This window comes from Sceloporus occidentalis, unplaced genomic scaffold (assembly GCF_023333645.1).
Source record: "Sceloporus occidentalis isolate IW3139 unplaced genomic scaffold, rSceOcc1.0.p SCAF_5, whole genome shotgun sequence".
In the NCBI taxonomy this organism is placed as follows: domain Eukaryota; kingdom Metazoa; phylum Chordata; class Lepidosauria; order Squamata; family Phrynosomatidae; genus Sceloporus; species Sceloporus occidentalis.
This window is the reverse complement of record NW_028316985.1, coordinates 28318504-28334541: the sequence shown is the minus strand read 5'-3', so window position 1 is coordinate 28334541 and position 16038 is coordinate 28318504. Positions and strand designations below refer to the sequence as shown.

The window sequence follows — 16038 nt, the reverse complement described above, 5'->3', positions numbered from 1 at the left end:
CTCAGTTTTCCCTCTCATGCAGCACTTTTGTCTTTGTCTCTGATCATGTGCTAAATACCAGCATGGTATCATAAGTAAGGCACTTTCAGATAAGCAATTTGTTTTGCCATGAATGCCAATATATTTGAAAAAATATGGAATTAGTTTCAAAATACATAGTTTGTATTTTTATTGTTGATCCTCACTACACCAATTCTTTCAGGGTGCAGAACTAACTGATCAAGATAAAAATTCAGCCAATTATTTTTCCAATATTGGAGATTTTTAAGCCTAATGCCACAAAGATAAATCAAATTCTAGCTATATAAAAACATACCAGGGTTCTCATTTGACAACAGGTTCTGCAGATGTAGAATTGGACAAGTCTCCATTGCTTGTTTTTCCACTTTCTTCTGCAAAATAAAAGGCAAGGAGTCTCACAAGAATGTAGACAAAACAGAGCTGTACAGCAAAGGTCTCTTACAGAAGGAATATGTAAAGTGGAATATTTACATTCCCAACATCTAGAGTAGCTCGGCAACCTGGAACAAAATATAAAATTGGCTGAGGTTTTTCTAGCCACTTCTCATGGGCCTTCCAGGAAGTGAAGTGACTGCAGGGATACTAGTAAGCAGAACCATCCTTGTCTTTTAAAGTGGTAGTAGTACTAGCAAAAACAGTATAGAGCAGTGGTTCTCAACCTTTAGTCCTCCAGAAGTTTTGAACTTCAACTCCCAGACTTCCTGACTGGGACTTCTGGAAGACAAAGTTCAAAACATCTGGAGGATCAAGAATTGAGAACCATTCAATGCACAGTCCATTTAGTACTTATACTGTTGGGTAATCTCTATTCCATAGTGCAATCCATCATTTGGAATAAAATCCCTTTCAATGGAATATACTATTCTGAAACTCTGTTAAGGATGATATACATCCTTAGTCAATAAATGCACTATCTGCCACACTTTTCCATCTTTCAGGCTTTTTAAATAATTGGCCCAGCTAAAAGTAGTAACAAAACTGTATCTTGGTTACAGCTCAATCATGACACTATCTTAAATTTTCTTTTTTTTTTTTTATTTAAAATTTTCTGTGTACAAACCATACCACATGGAACATAAAACACATATATACACATTACATCAATCACATAAACATAAAAACAAACACAATAAAGAACTTCCTTTCCTTTACAGCGATTATTACTAGTCCCCAGTCACCCTGGAAAATATGACCTTCATATTTACCTTTTTCCTTGTAGTAACTTTAACTGGATTCTACATGAAGATATAAACCCTTTTTCCTTTAAATTTATTTCCTGTTCTCATACCATGATGTCTTCCCTGGTATCTCTCTTTCTCTTCTTTATTCTTACACAGGCGGGTTATAGACCGCCCATTTGGGGCGGTCTGCACCTGCTCCTTTCCCCGGAGTATCGGGGCCTCAGCGGCCAGAACGGCCCCGATCCGCCGCTTTTCAGGCTTCCCCACAGCCTGAAAAGGGGTGTCCCTGGGGCTTCAAGCCCCAAGGACACCCCACGGCGGCGGGGAGAAGAGAAAGGGGCCGCTTGGCCCCTTTCTCTTTTAGTCCGCTGGGCGCAGCCGTCTGAAGGCTGCGCCCAGCGGACTAAACCAGGAAGGAGCTCCGAAACGGAGCTTTTTCCTGCTCCGTGTTCAGGGCGCACTAAGCGCCCTGGCGCAGAGCAAGGACGTCACGTCCGCGCCGCCCCGTCTATAGAGGCGGCACGGCCGTGACGTCCTCACGACGGTGGCCGTATGGAAGGGCCGCCACCGTTTAGTGCATGACAAGCACGCACTAGGGTTAGGGCGGTGTGGAAGCACCGCCCTTTTGTAACCCTAGTGCGTGCTCATCACGCACTAAAGTGCCGGTTTGTAACCGGCCACAGTTTCCTTTTATTGTTGACTGATACACAGATTTCATTTATCAAAAGCTATTATTCCATTTTCACCTTTCTCCATTTTCAGATAGTTAATATCTGGTTGCCATTCCGTTCTGTATCTTTCTAAGCTTTTATCTTTTAATAAACATGTCAACTTATCTAATTCCATAAATTCATACAATTTCAGGAGCCATTCTTGTACAGTCAATTCATCATTCCCTTTCCTTTTTTTTTTTTTTTGCAATTATGAATCTTGCAGCGGTTAACAAATAAAATGTAGTTTTCCCATATTTTTTTCCAGATCATCATTCAACATGCCTAACAAAAACACTTTGGGATCCATCTCCAATGTAGTCTCTAACATTCTTTCCATTTCTTTGTGTATTTTTTTCCAAAATTTCTTAACCCGATGACATCCCCACCACATTTGAAACATGATACCTGAGCTTTTGTTACAGTTCCAACAAACATCTTTAGTGTTTTTATATATTTTAGATACCTTCTCTGGTGACAGATACCATCTAAATTGTATCTTGTAATATTGTTCTCTTACTCCATAACTTAAGGCAGGGGTCGGCAACCCCCGGCCCGCGGGCCACATGCGGCCCGCCAAGGCCAGGGGACCGGCCTGCGGCCAGTGCTACCGCCACGGCGGCAATCGGCGGCAGCACCAGGCCCTTGGGGGGGCGCCAGCCTCCTCCCTCTCGCGCGAGCCGCTGCTCGCGCGAGAAGCCAAAGGCGCCACTCGCTCGCACGAGAAGCCAAAGGCGCCGCTCTCTTTGGTCTCTCGCGCGAGCGGGCAGGACCTTTGGGGGGGCCGCCGGCCTCTTCCCTCTTGCACGAGCCACTGCTCGCGCGAGAGGCCAAAGGTCTCGCGCGCGAGCGGGCAGGGCCTTTGGGGGGGCGCCGGCCTCTTCCCTCTTGCACGAGCCACTGCTCGCGCGAGAGGCCAAAGGTCTCGCGCGCGAGCGGGCAGGGCCTTTGGGGGGGCGCCGGCCTCCTCCCTGTCACGCAAGCGGCCGCTCGCTCGCATGAGAGGCCAAAGGTCTCTCACACGAGCGGGCGGGGCCTTTGGGGAGCCGCTGGCCTCCTCCTTCCTGGACCTCTGCCTCCAGCAGGTGAGGGAAGTGAGGATAGGAAGGAAGGAAGGAGAGAGAGTGGAAGGGAGAGAAAGAAAGGGAGAAAGATAGGGAAAGAAGAAGAGATGGAAGGAAGGAGAGTGGAAAGGAGGGAAGGAAAGAAAGAGGTGTGGAGGGAGAGATGGGGAGAAGGGAGAATGAGAAAGGAAGGGTGGGAGGAAAAGGAAGAGAGAGACGGATGGAAGGAAAGAAAGGAAGGAAGAGAGGTGGAGGGAGGGAGAGAAAGGGAAAGGGGAGAATGAGAAAGGGAGGGGGAAGGAAAAGGAAGAGAGAGATGGGTGGAAAGAAGGAAAGAGATGAAAAGAAGGAGACAGAGTGGAAGGGAAAGAAAGAAAGAAAGAAAGAAAGAAAGAAAGAGCTGTGTGGAGGTAGAGATGAAGAGAAGAGAGCCAGGAAGAAAGAAGAAAGGAAGGGGGAAACGAAGGTGAGAAGGATTGAAAGATGTGTGGAGGGAGAGATGGGGAAGGGAGGGAGGAAGACAGACATGAGGGAAAGGGGGATGTGAAGGGAGACATAGGGAAGAAAGGAAGAGAAGGGGAGATGGGAAGGAAGAAGGGATGGACCTCTGCCTCCAGCAGGAAGGGAAAGAAGGAAGGAAGGAAAGACGTGTGGAGAGAGAGATGGGGGGAAGGGAAGGGAGCTAGGAAGACAGGAGGGAGGGAAGGAAGAAGGAAAGGGGAAGAGAAAGGGAGAGGGAGAGGGAAATAAAGGAAGAGGTGGGATGGAGGGAAGGAAGAAAGGGGAAATAAAGGAAAGGGAGGAAGAAAGAGATGAATGGAAGGAAAGAAAGAAAGAGTAAAAGGGAGAGTGAGAGAGGGGGAATAAAGGAAATGGAGGAAGAAAGGCATGGAAGGGTAGTAAGAAGGTGAAATGGAAATAGAAAGGGAAGAATAAGGAAAAGGGAGGAAGAGAGAGACAGATGGAAGGAAAGAAAGGAAGGAACAGAGGTGGAGGGAGAGAAAGGGAAAGGGGAGAATGAGAAAGGGAGGGGGAAGGAAAAGGAAGAGAAAGATGGGTGGAAAGAAGGAAAGAGATGAAAGGAAGGAGAGAGAGTTGAAGGGATGGAAAGAAAGAAAGAGCTGTGTGGAGGCAGAGATGAAGAGAAGAGAGCCAGGAAGAAAGAAGAAAGGAAGGGGGAAATGAAGGCAAGAGGGATTGAAATATGTGTGGAGGGAGAGATGGGGAAGGGAGGGAGGAAGACAGACATGAGGGAAAGGGGGATGTGAAGGGAGACATAGGGCAGGAAGGAAGGAGAAAGGGAAGGGGAGATGGGAAGGAAGAAGGGATGGACCTCTGCCTCCAGCAGGAAGGGAAAGAAGGAAGGAAGGAAAGAGGTGTGGAGAGAGAGATGGGGGGAAGGGAAGGGAGCTAGGAAGACAGGAGGGAAAGAAGAAGGAAAGAGGAAGAGAAAGGGAGAGGGAAATAAAGGAAGAGGTGGAATGGAGGGAAGGAAGGAAGGGGAAATAAAGGAAGAAAGATGAATGGAAGGAAAGGAAAGAAAGAAAGAGTAAAAGGGAGAGTGAGAGAGGGGGAATAAAGGAAATGGAGGAAGAAAGGCATGGAAGGGTAGTAAGAAGGTGAAAGGGAAATAGAAAGGGAAAAATAAGGAAAAGGGAGGAAGAGAGAGACGGATGGAAGGAAAAAGAGTGGGAGTGAGGGAAGGAAGTGGGAGAATGAGAAAAGGAGATGGAAGAAGGAAAAGGGAGGAAGAAAAGAGAATGAATGTGAGATGGGGGGTGGCAGGTCTGGCAAAGAGGGCCAGGCCTCTAGTGCTGGTGCCCGCCGTTGGCTTTTTTGCGGGCCCCTGACAGGGCCTGGGGCCCGTCGGGCCCGGAAAGAGGGCGAGGCCTCCAGCACTGGCCCCGCCCCTGGAGGGTGGAAGCTCCACCCCCAGTGTGTGGCACCGCCCCCGGAGGGTGGAAGCTCCACCACCCCCAGTTTCGGCCCCCCAGTTGTCTGAGGGACAGAAACCCGGCCCCCGGCTCAAAAAGGTTGCCTACCCCTGACTTAAGGTATGTTTGATTCTTCTTTTCCAATTTTTTTCCCACTCCTCTAACAGTATAGGCTGACCAACATCTCTAGCCCAATTTATCATATATTGTTTGATGGGTTCAGACTACATTTCAACACAGTATTTTATATAATTTGGAGATAGTATGTTGATTTTCTAAAGTTAGTACTTTTCAAGCTCTGTTTCTTCCTTCTCAAATCCAAACAACTTTTGATCTGTTCTAAACCTCTCATGTATTTGTCTATATAGAAACCAGTTATTTTCATATCCTTCCTGTGTTAATTCCTCCATTGATTTGATTTTCTCTTCTCCTTTTTCTTTTTTTTAATAGATCTTTATATGTAGGCCAATTATCTTGCTTTAATTTTTCTCTTGCAAAAAAAGCTTCATTCGTCGATATCCATTTTGGTATTCTTCTTATTAATTTATTTTTATATTTTGACCATATCCTTAATAAACTTCTCAGTTTATTAAATTTTCTATCTTAAATTTCCATGTGGAGTTATACACTAATGACAAAAGAAATGAGGATGTAAAAACAGAATGCCCTACTTTGTGGCATACTTCCCTAGAAACTGAAAGACTTTCAGCTCACCTTCTCGGTCTTTTTTCTCTTGATTTTCTTCTGCTGAAGTTTTGTCTGCTCTGAAAAAGATCCTTGCACTACTTAGTGAAAAATGAAGTAGTTCAAACTCCTAAAGAAAAAAAGAAAAGAAAAAAATTCAGCAAATGTTAATATGTTACAAAATAAAAACCTCTGCAGTATTAGCAACCGCATGTACATAAATACCAGAACCCCCCAGTAAATAACAGTACTGGCATATATAGTTTATATACAAACCCTCAAATAGAAGTATCATGCCTTAAAATCAAATCTGATCTAATGTGTAGTGGTTTGAGTGTTGGGCTATGACTCTGGAAATCAGAGTTCGATTCCCTTCTCAGTCACAGAAATCCATGGGGTAACTTTGGGCAAGTCATGCGCTTTCAGCCCTAGAAAGCTCTGTGATAGGTTTAGGGTCAGCATAAGTAAAAAAAAACTTGAAGGCACACAACAACAACTGCTATATATAGTTGTCCCTCCATATTCGCTAGGGTTAGGGGAACAAGACCCCCGTGAATATGGAAAAACCTCAAATAACAAAAACACTGTTTTTACCTGGGATGACACCTCTCTAGGAATCTCTAGGTCCTCCAGTGCAACTCTGTGGTCAATGTCCAACATACACTGACCATAGAATGGCACTGGAGTAGCTACAAATGGTCTTTTAGTGCAACTTTTAGTTAAAGTTGACCACAGAGTTGCACTGGAGGACCTAGACATTCCTAGAGAGAACATTTTAATGAAATCCGTGAATAATCAAATCCGCAAATATCAAAGCCGCAAATATGGAGGGATGACTGCAGTGTATATGCAGACTCTTAAATAGATTTGTCATTGCTTAAAATCAATTGAACAATGGTAGAATAACCCCTGAGAACATAAGAATGCCCCCAAGAAAACGCTGGCTAAATCAGTTTCATTAGTAATCTTGGCTTGGCTCCTGGTAATAATTTATGAAGGCTTGAGATTTCTTTTTCCTTAAAGATGTTCAAGCGATTGAAAACTACAACTCAAGCCCTAAACTAAAATCATGCTGGCGCAGTGATTAAATGCAGGTACTGCAAGCAACACATTGTGAGTTTGATCCAGCAGGGTTCCAGGTTGACTCAGCCTTCCATCCTTTCATAGGTTGGTAAAATGAATACCCAGTTTGTTCCAGGGAATTGGCAAACACATTGTAAACTACTTAGAGGGTGCTTAGAACTATAAAGTGGTACAGAAATGCAAGTATTATTGCTATTGCTAAGTGCTATTATCTTTAATGGTGGAAAAGCAGTATATATGGTGAGCAGGGACAAACTCTTCCCTCCCTATGTACAGTTTTTTTAGAATGCAATTCCATGAATTGGGCTTTTATTTCCCTTCATGTTGAACAAACATGGATTATGCAAAGAAACTGAAGACAGATTTGTATATCAAAACTGCCATCCTATTAACATGTTGTACCCTTGATAAGATTTTAACTTTTAATAACAGTATTTAAGAACTTAACATGCCTTCTATAAGTCTGTTCACTTAATAATTTGAATAAATGACTGACAACAGTAATTTTAATAAATGACGAAACCATGCAGCTCACTGGAAACCATACCTGCAAACAAACTTCAAGTCGCCTGTGAGTAAGGTTCATAGTCTGTAGCAACTTTTCATCTTGGCTAGCTGACTGTACATTCTGTTGCTTTGCTAATGCTCTTATTTCTCTCACATACTTCTCTCGTACTGACTGGAACCAGTGAAGGGAATCAAACTCTTGATACTGGTTCAAAAGCTTCAGAATGTAAGCTACACCTGCAGATTTCAGACAGATACATCCCCACAAGCAGTTAAAAGTTAAGAACATATTCTGCACATGTACTTCAAACCAACCTTTCATCATTAGTATATCAACTTCTCACATCATATGCTATTCCACCAGGTCAACATTAACTCTAATTTCACTCTACATCCATAAAGTTGTATGCATTTGCATTTTGGCTTCTAACGTTGCCTTTGGAGGTGTTTGTCAGATTTTACATTTTCCCCCTTAGTAGAGCTGGATCTCTGTCCACAAAATGCTCACAATCATTTTTTGCATTTTTATGCATGGAAAGCAGAGTAGAGTGACAATTTAAAACAGCACAGTAAGGAACTAAATGACAAGCTGCCAAAGACCATTCAAGTCTCCCATTTCTATGTTTTAGGTAGACATGTTTGCTACAGCATGCTAGGAGACAGTGCATTCATGCAACATTTTCCCCAAACATATGTGGAATATGGCATCCTTATACAGCCCTACTGTATCTGTGAAATAGCTGTAGCAAAACCAACTAGTAGATGTTGAGAAAACTACATTATGAAAGGCCACTTCTCTACCCTCCTCATGAAGTTGTAATTTAAAATGTCAATTTACTGATATGCTATCTAATGATGAAACTGTCCAATAATAAAAGTCACCAAGTACACATTATATAAGAGCCTGCTTCAGTCTGGTTCTTTTCAGATGGGTTGTTTTGCTTACTGTTTTGTAGTCCTTGGATTGTTGGTATTACTGGTCCTTTCTTATTTGAAATGCTTGAATCTTAAGGATTTTTAAAAACTTACTCTAAAAAACACCAAGGTTGATAACAAGGGGCGGGGGGGGGGGGGGTGACTAGTGAAAGCTAACTACAGTGGACCCTTGTTACATGCTGGGGTTTGGTTCTAAGATCCCCTGTGGATAACAAAATTTGTGAATGCTCAAGTTCCATTAAATATAATGACATACCAAAATGGTGTCCCTTATAAAAATGGAAAATCAAGGTTTGATATTTGAAATTTATACTTTTTTTGAACATTTTCAAACCGTGGATGCTTGAATCTGTGTATAAAAAATCCATGTATAAGACAGGCCGACTGTACTACAACTGAATGTTTTACCAAACATCTGAGTATGGAAAGATGTAAACATTTAAAACATTGTTGAGTAGTGATGAAAACCATTTTGGACTAAAGAGTTTCTAACTCACATAAGGTATATATTCCAAAGATTGTAATATTCTTATGATTGTAATGTTGTTTGAGATAGATTGTTGACATAATTTAGGAGTGGGAACCATTTTTCCTGAAATGATTTATTTTATATCTTTAGTGTGTTCATTTTCATTGTGAATTTTTCCATTAATAAAGTATTCCATAAATGATTCCACCATTTATCTACAGTCCATTGTCCTGATTTCCAATTCTGGGCTATTTCTAGCCTTGTATTAACTAAAAGGGAACAGATTACCACATATACTCAACTATAAGTTGACCTCATGTATAAGTCAAGGGCACAATTTCTGGCCAAGATATGACCCGTAGATAAATCAAGGGTAAAACCTAGGGGAATGTAATAAAGGATGTAAAGGCCAACACAAAGAAAAACAATGCCATAAAGCTTACAAATTTTTAACCTAATTTTTTAGACTTATACATGAGTACATACAGTAATTCTTTGCATTTTAGATTTACATTGCCCTCCATAAAAACTGATAATAGTAGTAAATCTAGGCAAAACCCAGTATTTTGGGATGTGATATCAGAAATGATGTTAAGGATGGGCTTCCAGTAACTATAGATATAACCACAAGAAATCCATGTATTTAAATGTGAACCTTCCTTGAGACAACTCCTCCAACAAAGTGATAAGTCTTTCTTAGTAATTTTAGTGAGGAATCTTAGGATAAAGTATTGCCTATGTAAAAGTTTGAGAGAACTTCTCTGATAAAAGGGGGGAGGCTTACTTCTTCGTTTCTATCAATACATCAAAAATGTACAGAATTTTTTAAAAGGACTGATTAGTACACAAACACAGAGATAGAAAGGAGCAACAGTAGGCAATCACAGCAGGGTGAATCAAGGGCATAGAATGGGAAGTCATATGGCAGACATGTTAAACAAAGCAAAGCTTGTCCAAAACAGCATGATACATATAGAAACATGGAATGTGAGAAGTATGACCCAGGGAAGCTAGGCATAGTAAAAAAACGAAATGGAACACATAAACATAGCAATATTAGGAATGAGTGACCTAAAACAAACAGGAATGGGTCATTTTGACTGAGGTAACTATACAGTGTTCTACTTGGAAAATGAAAAGACACATAGAAATGGATTGACTTTCATACTAAGGAGAGATATAGCAAAAACAGTCAAAGGATACAATACAAAGTGAGACGGAATCATGTCAATAAGGCTTCAAGGAAAGCCAATAAATATTACCATAATCCAAATATGTGCGCGAACCACAGACGCAGAAGAAGAAGAAATTGAGAAAGTCTATGAAGGAGTCTAGGAAGAAACTGACAACACACCAACACAGGACTTCAAACTAATCATAGGTGACTGAAATGCTAAAGTAGGCAGCAAAGAATCAAAAACTAAGCACAAGAAATGAAGCAGGTGAGTGACTGATGGAATTTTGCGAGCCCAACAACTTATTCATTCTAAACAAATCACGAGGAACAGATGATATCCCAAATGAATAGCTAAAACCCATACAGACAGAATAAACTCTAGTGTTAACTAAAATATGCCAACAAATAAGGGAAACAAAACGTTGATCAACATATTGGAAACGCTCAATATATATCCCCATCCACAGAAAGGAAACACAAAAGACCACATAAACTTGGCCAATATGGTCTGAAGGACACCAGGTTAGAGAAAAGCCATTGTATACATGTAGCAGAAAATTAGATAGTTTGTTATATGAAGATGTTTTATACATCAATCTATTTGAACAACCATGGTATTGTAAGTTCAGACAACCCAAGCTGTGAGTTAGCAGCATTTTCTTAACTGTGATCAGGGATATTTTAACGGACAGAGAATACAGAGCTTTCTCCATGATAAAACCTGAGCTGAAATTCATCTGTGCAGTCTGATAGTTCCTGCTCTATGTCTGCAATAAAATTATTAGAAACAGGCATTTGTAAACTGTATCAATGTTTCATCTTCCACCTTTCTGAGTGATGTTTGCTGGAATAAGAGAGATAAATGGCATCCAGGCTGTTTATGACTGGACACTGTTCATCCAGTAATCAGTGATCAGTAAACCTCACTGAGGAAGACATAAGCTGAAATGTTGGATGCTTGTTATAAATGCCTGTTTTAAATAAGTTTCCATTTTATAGTATCTTTCTGGGATCCACATTCTATCTTAAAAGTGCTACTAGTTCCTTTCTTTTCTGTCTCTTTGGGGTGGAGGGAAAGACAGAAGAAGAGAGAACAAAATGTGAGACGGCACGACCTCTATCCATGACTTTTAAAAAAGGATTGTATAGTAAGGGGGGGGGGGTCTTGTTCTCACCCATAGCAAAACCATCATCAGTGAAGGCTGCACCAGCTTTGTTCTTTTTATTCAGTTTTTCCTTGCAGCTGATTGAATGTTCAATAAAGTTGAGAGCCTAAAAACAAGAGACATACAGTTAGTCCATATAATACAAGCTTCATGCACTTTGATAAAATTGAAATATTAAAGTTAAACTCTGACGTGCCCTATGGGTCATACTGCTTAGATGTATCACTTATGAAGTTAACTCCGCTCGTCTACCACCCTGGCCCAATTTAGGAAGGACCTGAAAACCTTCCTATTCCAACAGGCATTCCCCGAATAGATATCCTGCGGGCCTCCCTCCTCTTTCGTGGCCAAGAGGCTGGGCCATGGGGCTTTTTACTGTTGGGCTTGAGTTTCTGTAACTCTGTATTTGTGTATTTTTACTGTATTTTTTATTGAATTGTATTTTGAATTGTCTGTTTTTATGCTGTAAGCCGCCCTGATCGAAGGAAGGGCGGCATATAAATAAAATTTTTATTTATTATTATTATTTATTAACTAGAATGTTGTTGTTGTTGTTGTATTTAAAAAAAGCCTCTATTTTCTTTACTTTTAGAGAATGACTTATCTATCTCAATATCAATTTCAAGCCAATAGTTCATCTAGCCAGTTACCTAGATCTAGTCATATGTTCCAGACATGCTACCTGAAATCCTTTCACAAGAGATGGTAGGGGATGAACCTAGGAATTCAAAATTTTAAAAAAATGAATGTTCTCAAACTTAGCTATTCGACTACTCTATAAATTTGTAAGTACGACATCTGTATATAGATGATCAACTTCCAGCTAGAGGATTCATACAGAGGCTAAATAAACTTTCAGTATAATATTCTTTCAAAATTCTGTCTCAACACATGTATTTTGTGCATATCAGATTAGGAAAAACTAACCAGTGGGGGAACAATTATATAAAAGTTGCGTAGATGCATGTTCTTCGGACTGCGAAATTCAGGAGCAAACACATCCACAAGCATTTTGAAGTACTCTGTGCCTTCTGCTGAGTTGCGTGTGAGATCACTTAGTACAGAGTCCAGTTGCCTGCAAAGCAAAGAATAACTGAAGTATGGAAGGAAAATGTTTTGCTCAGACTATATGTTAAGGTTATTTATTCTTCAGGAAGTAATGTTACAAAGAAGTAAAGAAAAGTGTCAACTAATTGTTCTACAATGATCTTCAGCATTACTCCAAAGAGTTGTTTTAATCTACCATAACTACTCTAAATCAGTCTGCCTCTCATTGAAATGTTTGGTTCCAGAGGGGACATTAAAAAACAACAACACAATTTAGTAAGTTATTTTTAGAAAGAAATGCATGTAAGCAGGGCATTATTAGAATGCATAAAACATGAGCTATGTATAGCCTGTTTTTTCTAATTGGGCAGAAATAAATAGGACATATTCCTATGTAAATATTTTTGGGAATCAGAATGCCAAAGTTATTTTCTTCATTAATAGGCCTTAGCACCCAAACAGCAATGCAACTTCAGTATTAGTTTTTTGTTTTGTTTTTTTAAAAAACCTACTGCTAGCTCCAGCTTCCATAAGGAGGATTAAAATATATCAGAGTGCAATCACAGAACCCATTAAACAATAGAGGATTTTCTGTAACATAGAAAGCACTGAAGCAGCCCATTTATCATAAATGAACTAAAGCATAAATTTAAGATTTGTTTGAGAAATGCTTCTGAATAGGCTTTCAACAGTGTGTGATTTCCTTAAAATGTTTTGACAAAAATGTTCAGCCTACCTCTAGAGTGTTCAAATTGCCTCACAGCTGTGACAATCTTTTTAACAGTAATATTTCTTGAGTCACTTTCAGTTTTGAAAAAAGCTCCCCTCATCTTAAAAAGATCCTGGATGGGACATATAGTCAAACTGTCCACCACACCATTCCACCTGCTGGGCACGAGGGCCCTTTTTAGTTTAAAAATAAAGTTGCTATCTTTTTCTATTGTGAGAGTTGTGCCCCCCTCAAAGATGGCACATGTATGTGGTCCCAGATTGAATTGTGTTCAAATTAAGATTGCTAATATGAACTAGAAGAAAGAAGAGAGGAAGGGAGTGATCCTCTTAAGAAAGGTAATATTTCCGAATTACCACAAAAGTCAAATTCTATGAGACAAAGGTGGCCCAACAACTGAGCATTCAAGAATCATTTCTGTAAGCAGCTAGTTAGGGAATGATTCACTGAGAGTAAAACAGTACAGAAGATTAATGATTATGGCGGGATACAGACGGGCAAAAAGGGGTGTATTCATGACGTCATGAAGGTAGAGCCTTCAGACGGGCCTTACCTGAATGCCGCCATGAACACGCCCCCCGCATGCCCCAAGCGGGAAGAAGCGGCATTAAAAAGGTGCTGCTTTTCTCCGCTTCTTTTCCGTTTGATGCGCAGCTGCGCAGCTCCGTCTGTAAGCTGCTGCATCGGTACGCCAGAATTGCTACGCCACTAATTTAAGTTGCCCATTTAAAAGCTCCGTGTCTGCTGCGTCGCATAATGAGTCGGGGTCCTGGAACATGCGCAGTTTGCAGTCAGGCTTTAATTGCAGCGTCAGCTGCCATGCAGGTGTGGAAGCTGCAGCACAGCTGCAGCGCATTTTAAGACTCGTAACCCTAACCCTAACCCTAACCCTAACCCTAGAGCAACATGTACGCATGCGCTGCTTGGAAAGTTTGGACTTTAAAGTGAGCCCCTACACACATTCCTGTGCCATTTTCACCTAACAATAAAAACCGCTAAAACTGTAAATATTTACATATATACAAGGGAGGTGATGGGGGATGGCAGGGGGACAGCGGTGGCAGCGGCGACAGCTGTGGCTGTGCATTGCAGATTCAGCAAGAGCGCGGGGACCAAAGGAGAGGAGGCATCCATGATGCTGGTGACACTTGCAAAGTGCAAGAGGACAAGGATGCCAACACCAGCTGATCACCAGCTGGCAGGAGACCACCATTGTTCTTGGGCAGAGCGGGGGGAAAAGTTTTAAAGGGGCTTGGGCACTTTAAATGTGTACATAGGCTTTCTGCCGCCGCTGCTTAGCGCTGCAGCTGCGCAGCTGCGCATCCGCCAGCTGGCAAAGGAAAAAAAAGCCCCGTTTTTGGCTGCCCGTGAGGAAGCTGCCTCTCTCTTTGCAGCATCCTCCGAGGCGGCGGTTTGGAAACTGCGGGTCAGAAACGGCCCCAGGTGAGGCGTCTTCACTGCCCCCCATGTGGAAGCCCCATCTCCTGAGCCACGCCCCCGGGGTGGGCGGTCTGGAGGCTCCGTATTCAGCAGAATACACCTCCAAGACATCTTCCCCTGCCCGTTTGTATCCCGCCTATGTTTTATTTTTACTTTAAAGTAGACTCAGAAGGTTCTTTACTTTCTCCAATGTTGTAGCTCTCTCCACATTTTTAAGTGATGAGGCTCTGGGACAGGGGTATTAATACAAAATTTAAAATAGATGGTGGGGAAGGTTTTAAAAAAACCTCTCCTGTCATATTATTACTATGAGTTCCCTTTAAGATACAAATAAGTATCAATAAGTTGTTGCATTTAGTTTTTGAAATCTGTGTTGTGAACATATAAGTGGAGTATATAGGTACATTTTATAAAAGTTATTCAAAACAATTTTCAATAAAAAGTATGTAAAAAAAACACATAAATAAGTATCAAGTATGGCATTTAGTAATGCAGTCAGCCCTTCATATCCACAGATTCTTTAACCATCCATGGATTGGCAATATTCCAAAAAGATATAAATTCCAGAAAGCAAACCTTGATTTTGCCATTTTATATATGGGATGCCATTTTACTACACCATTTTATTTAATGAGACTTGAGCATCCACAGATTTTTGTATCCATGGGGGGGTGGGGGGTGGTGGTGGTCCTGGAACCAAACCCCAACAGATACTGAGGGCCCATTGTAAATCTCTTGCATCCTAAATAGTCTGTCCTTACTTTGATGGATTTTACCAATAAAAAATGGATTATGGTTTTTACATTGAGAAAAGCATAGTACAGTCGGCTCACGTGGAAGGCAAGCCCAGACAGAAATAATGGGGCGCGTACTCAAGCCGCACACCTCTTGTGCCACCACAAGCACGCACCCCATTATTTCCTATGGGGCTTGAGCATAAGCTCTTTTTCCCATATGCGGGGGGAGGGGTCCGGAACGGATCCCCCGTGTATGGGGAGGGCAGACTGTAACAGTTTATATCTAGTTCAGCATCCTTCTTCCCACAGTTGCCAGCTAGATACAGACATACCTCAGTTAACAAAACCTCTGATAAAGAAGCTCCTTTTTACAAAGTCATTTTAGTTCTGCCCAACAGCCCCTTTTCTTCCTTTTACTCTGTCTAGCTGGAAGGTGGTTTTTGTTTTAGCAGAACTGGCATTGAGAGAATGGTGAAAAAGGATTGTGGAAATATAAACTTTTGTTGACAGGTTGCAGCAGGGTTTCTGCAATAAACAACGCAATATAACTACACTTCAGAAGTCTAGAAATTTTAATAGAAAAATTGACCCAAAAATCTGAGTTGACTTATCCATGGGTCAATGTAAGTATTGTACTTTAACTTCCATAAACAAAGAAACCATCATCTGATGAAAGACAAGAGTGTAATCTGTCCTGGAAGAACTGACCACCCCCAGTCTACTCTCTTGTCCATCTAGCCTTTCGGGTGAGCATGAACAGTAATGCCTGCTGGCATTTTGCAAATTCTTTGGCACTGCTTTCCTTTGCGTCATCCTTTACGAAGTAAATCCTTTGTTACATGCCCCTAAGTTTTACTCTCGATTTATCCATGGGTTATATCAAAATTCACAATGCTGGCCCTAGAACCTGCCCTCAACTTATACATGAGGTCAACCTATAGCCGAGTATATAAGGTAAACATAAATCGAAATCACAAGAAAAGTGGAAACTGGTAAAAGAAATTTCAAAAATCATCCCTTGACACATTTTCAAAGAAGCTTTCAGGTGGTTTCTATAAGGTTCTAAATATTTTGGTCTGCTTATAAAAGGCTTACTTGACCTGGCTGTTTTATTTCAATACATATTGTTGGTTTTGAGTAAAATGTTTGCTG

At 41.2% G+C, this 16038-nt stretch overlaps 1 protein-coding gene across 2 annotated transcripts in view; it reads right to left on the bottom strand.

The window, feature by feature from the left end:
* Nucleotides 1–16038, bottom strand: part of WASHC4 (WASH complex subunit 4) — a 63628-nt gene that overhangs the window by 2214 nt on the left and 45376 nt on the right. For both annotated transcript variants that reach the window (XM_089528022.1, XM_089528024.1), the window contains 5 exons: nucleotides 11860–12007; nucleotides 10942–11038; nucleotides 7225–7421; nucleotides 5625–5724; nucleotides 317–392 (listed from right to left, as the gene is read on the bottom strand). In XM_089528022.1, coding sequence (XP_089384148.1) covers nucleotides 325–392; nucleotides 5625–5724; nucleotides 7225–7421; nucleotides 10942–11038; nucleotides 11860–12007 — 610 coding nt within the window. In that variant the 3' untranslated portion in view covers nucleotides 317–324. The remainder of the gene's footprint in view (nucleotides 1–316; nucleotides 393–5624; nucleotides 5725–7224; nucleotides 7422–10941; nucleotides 11039–11859; nucleotides 12008–16038) is intronic.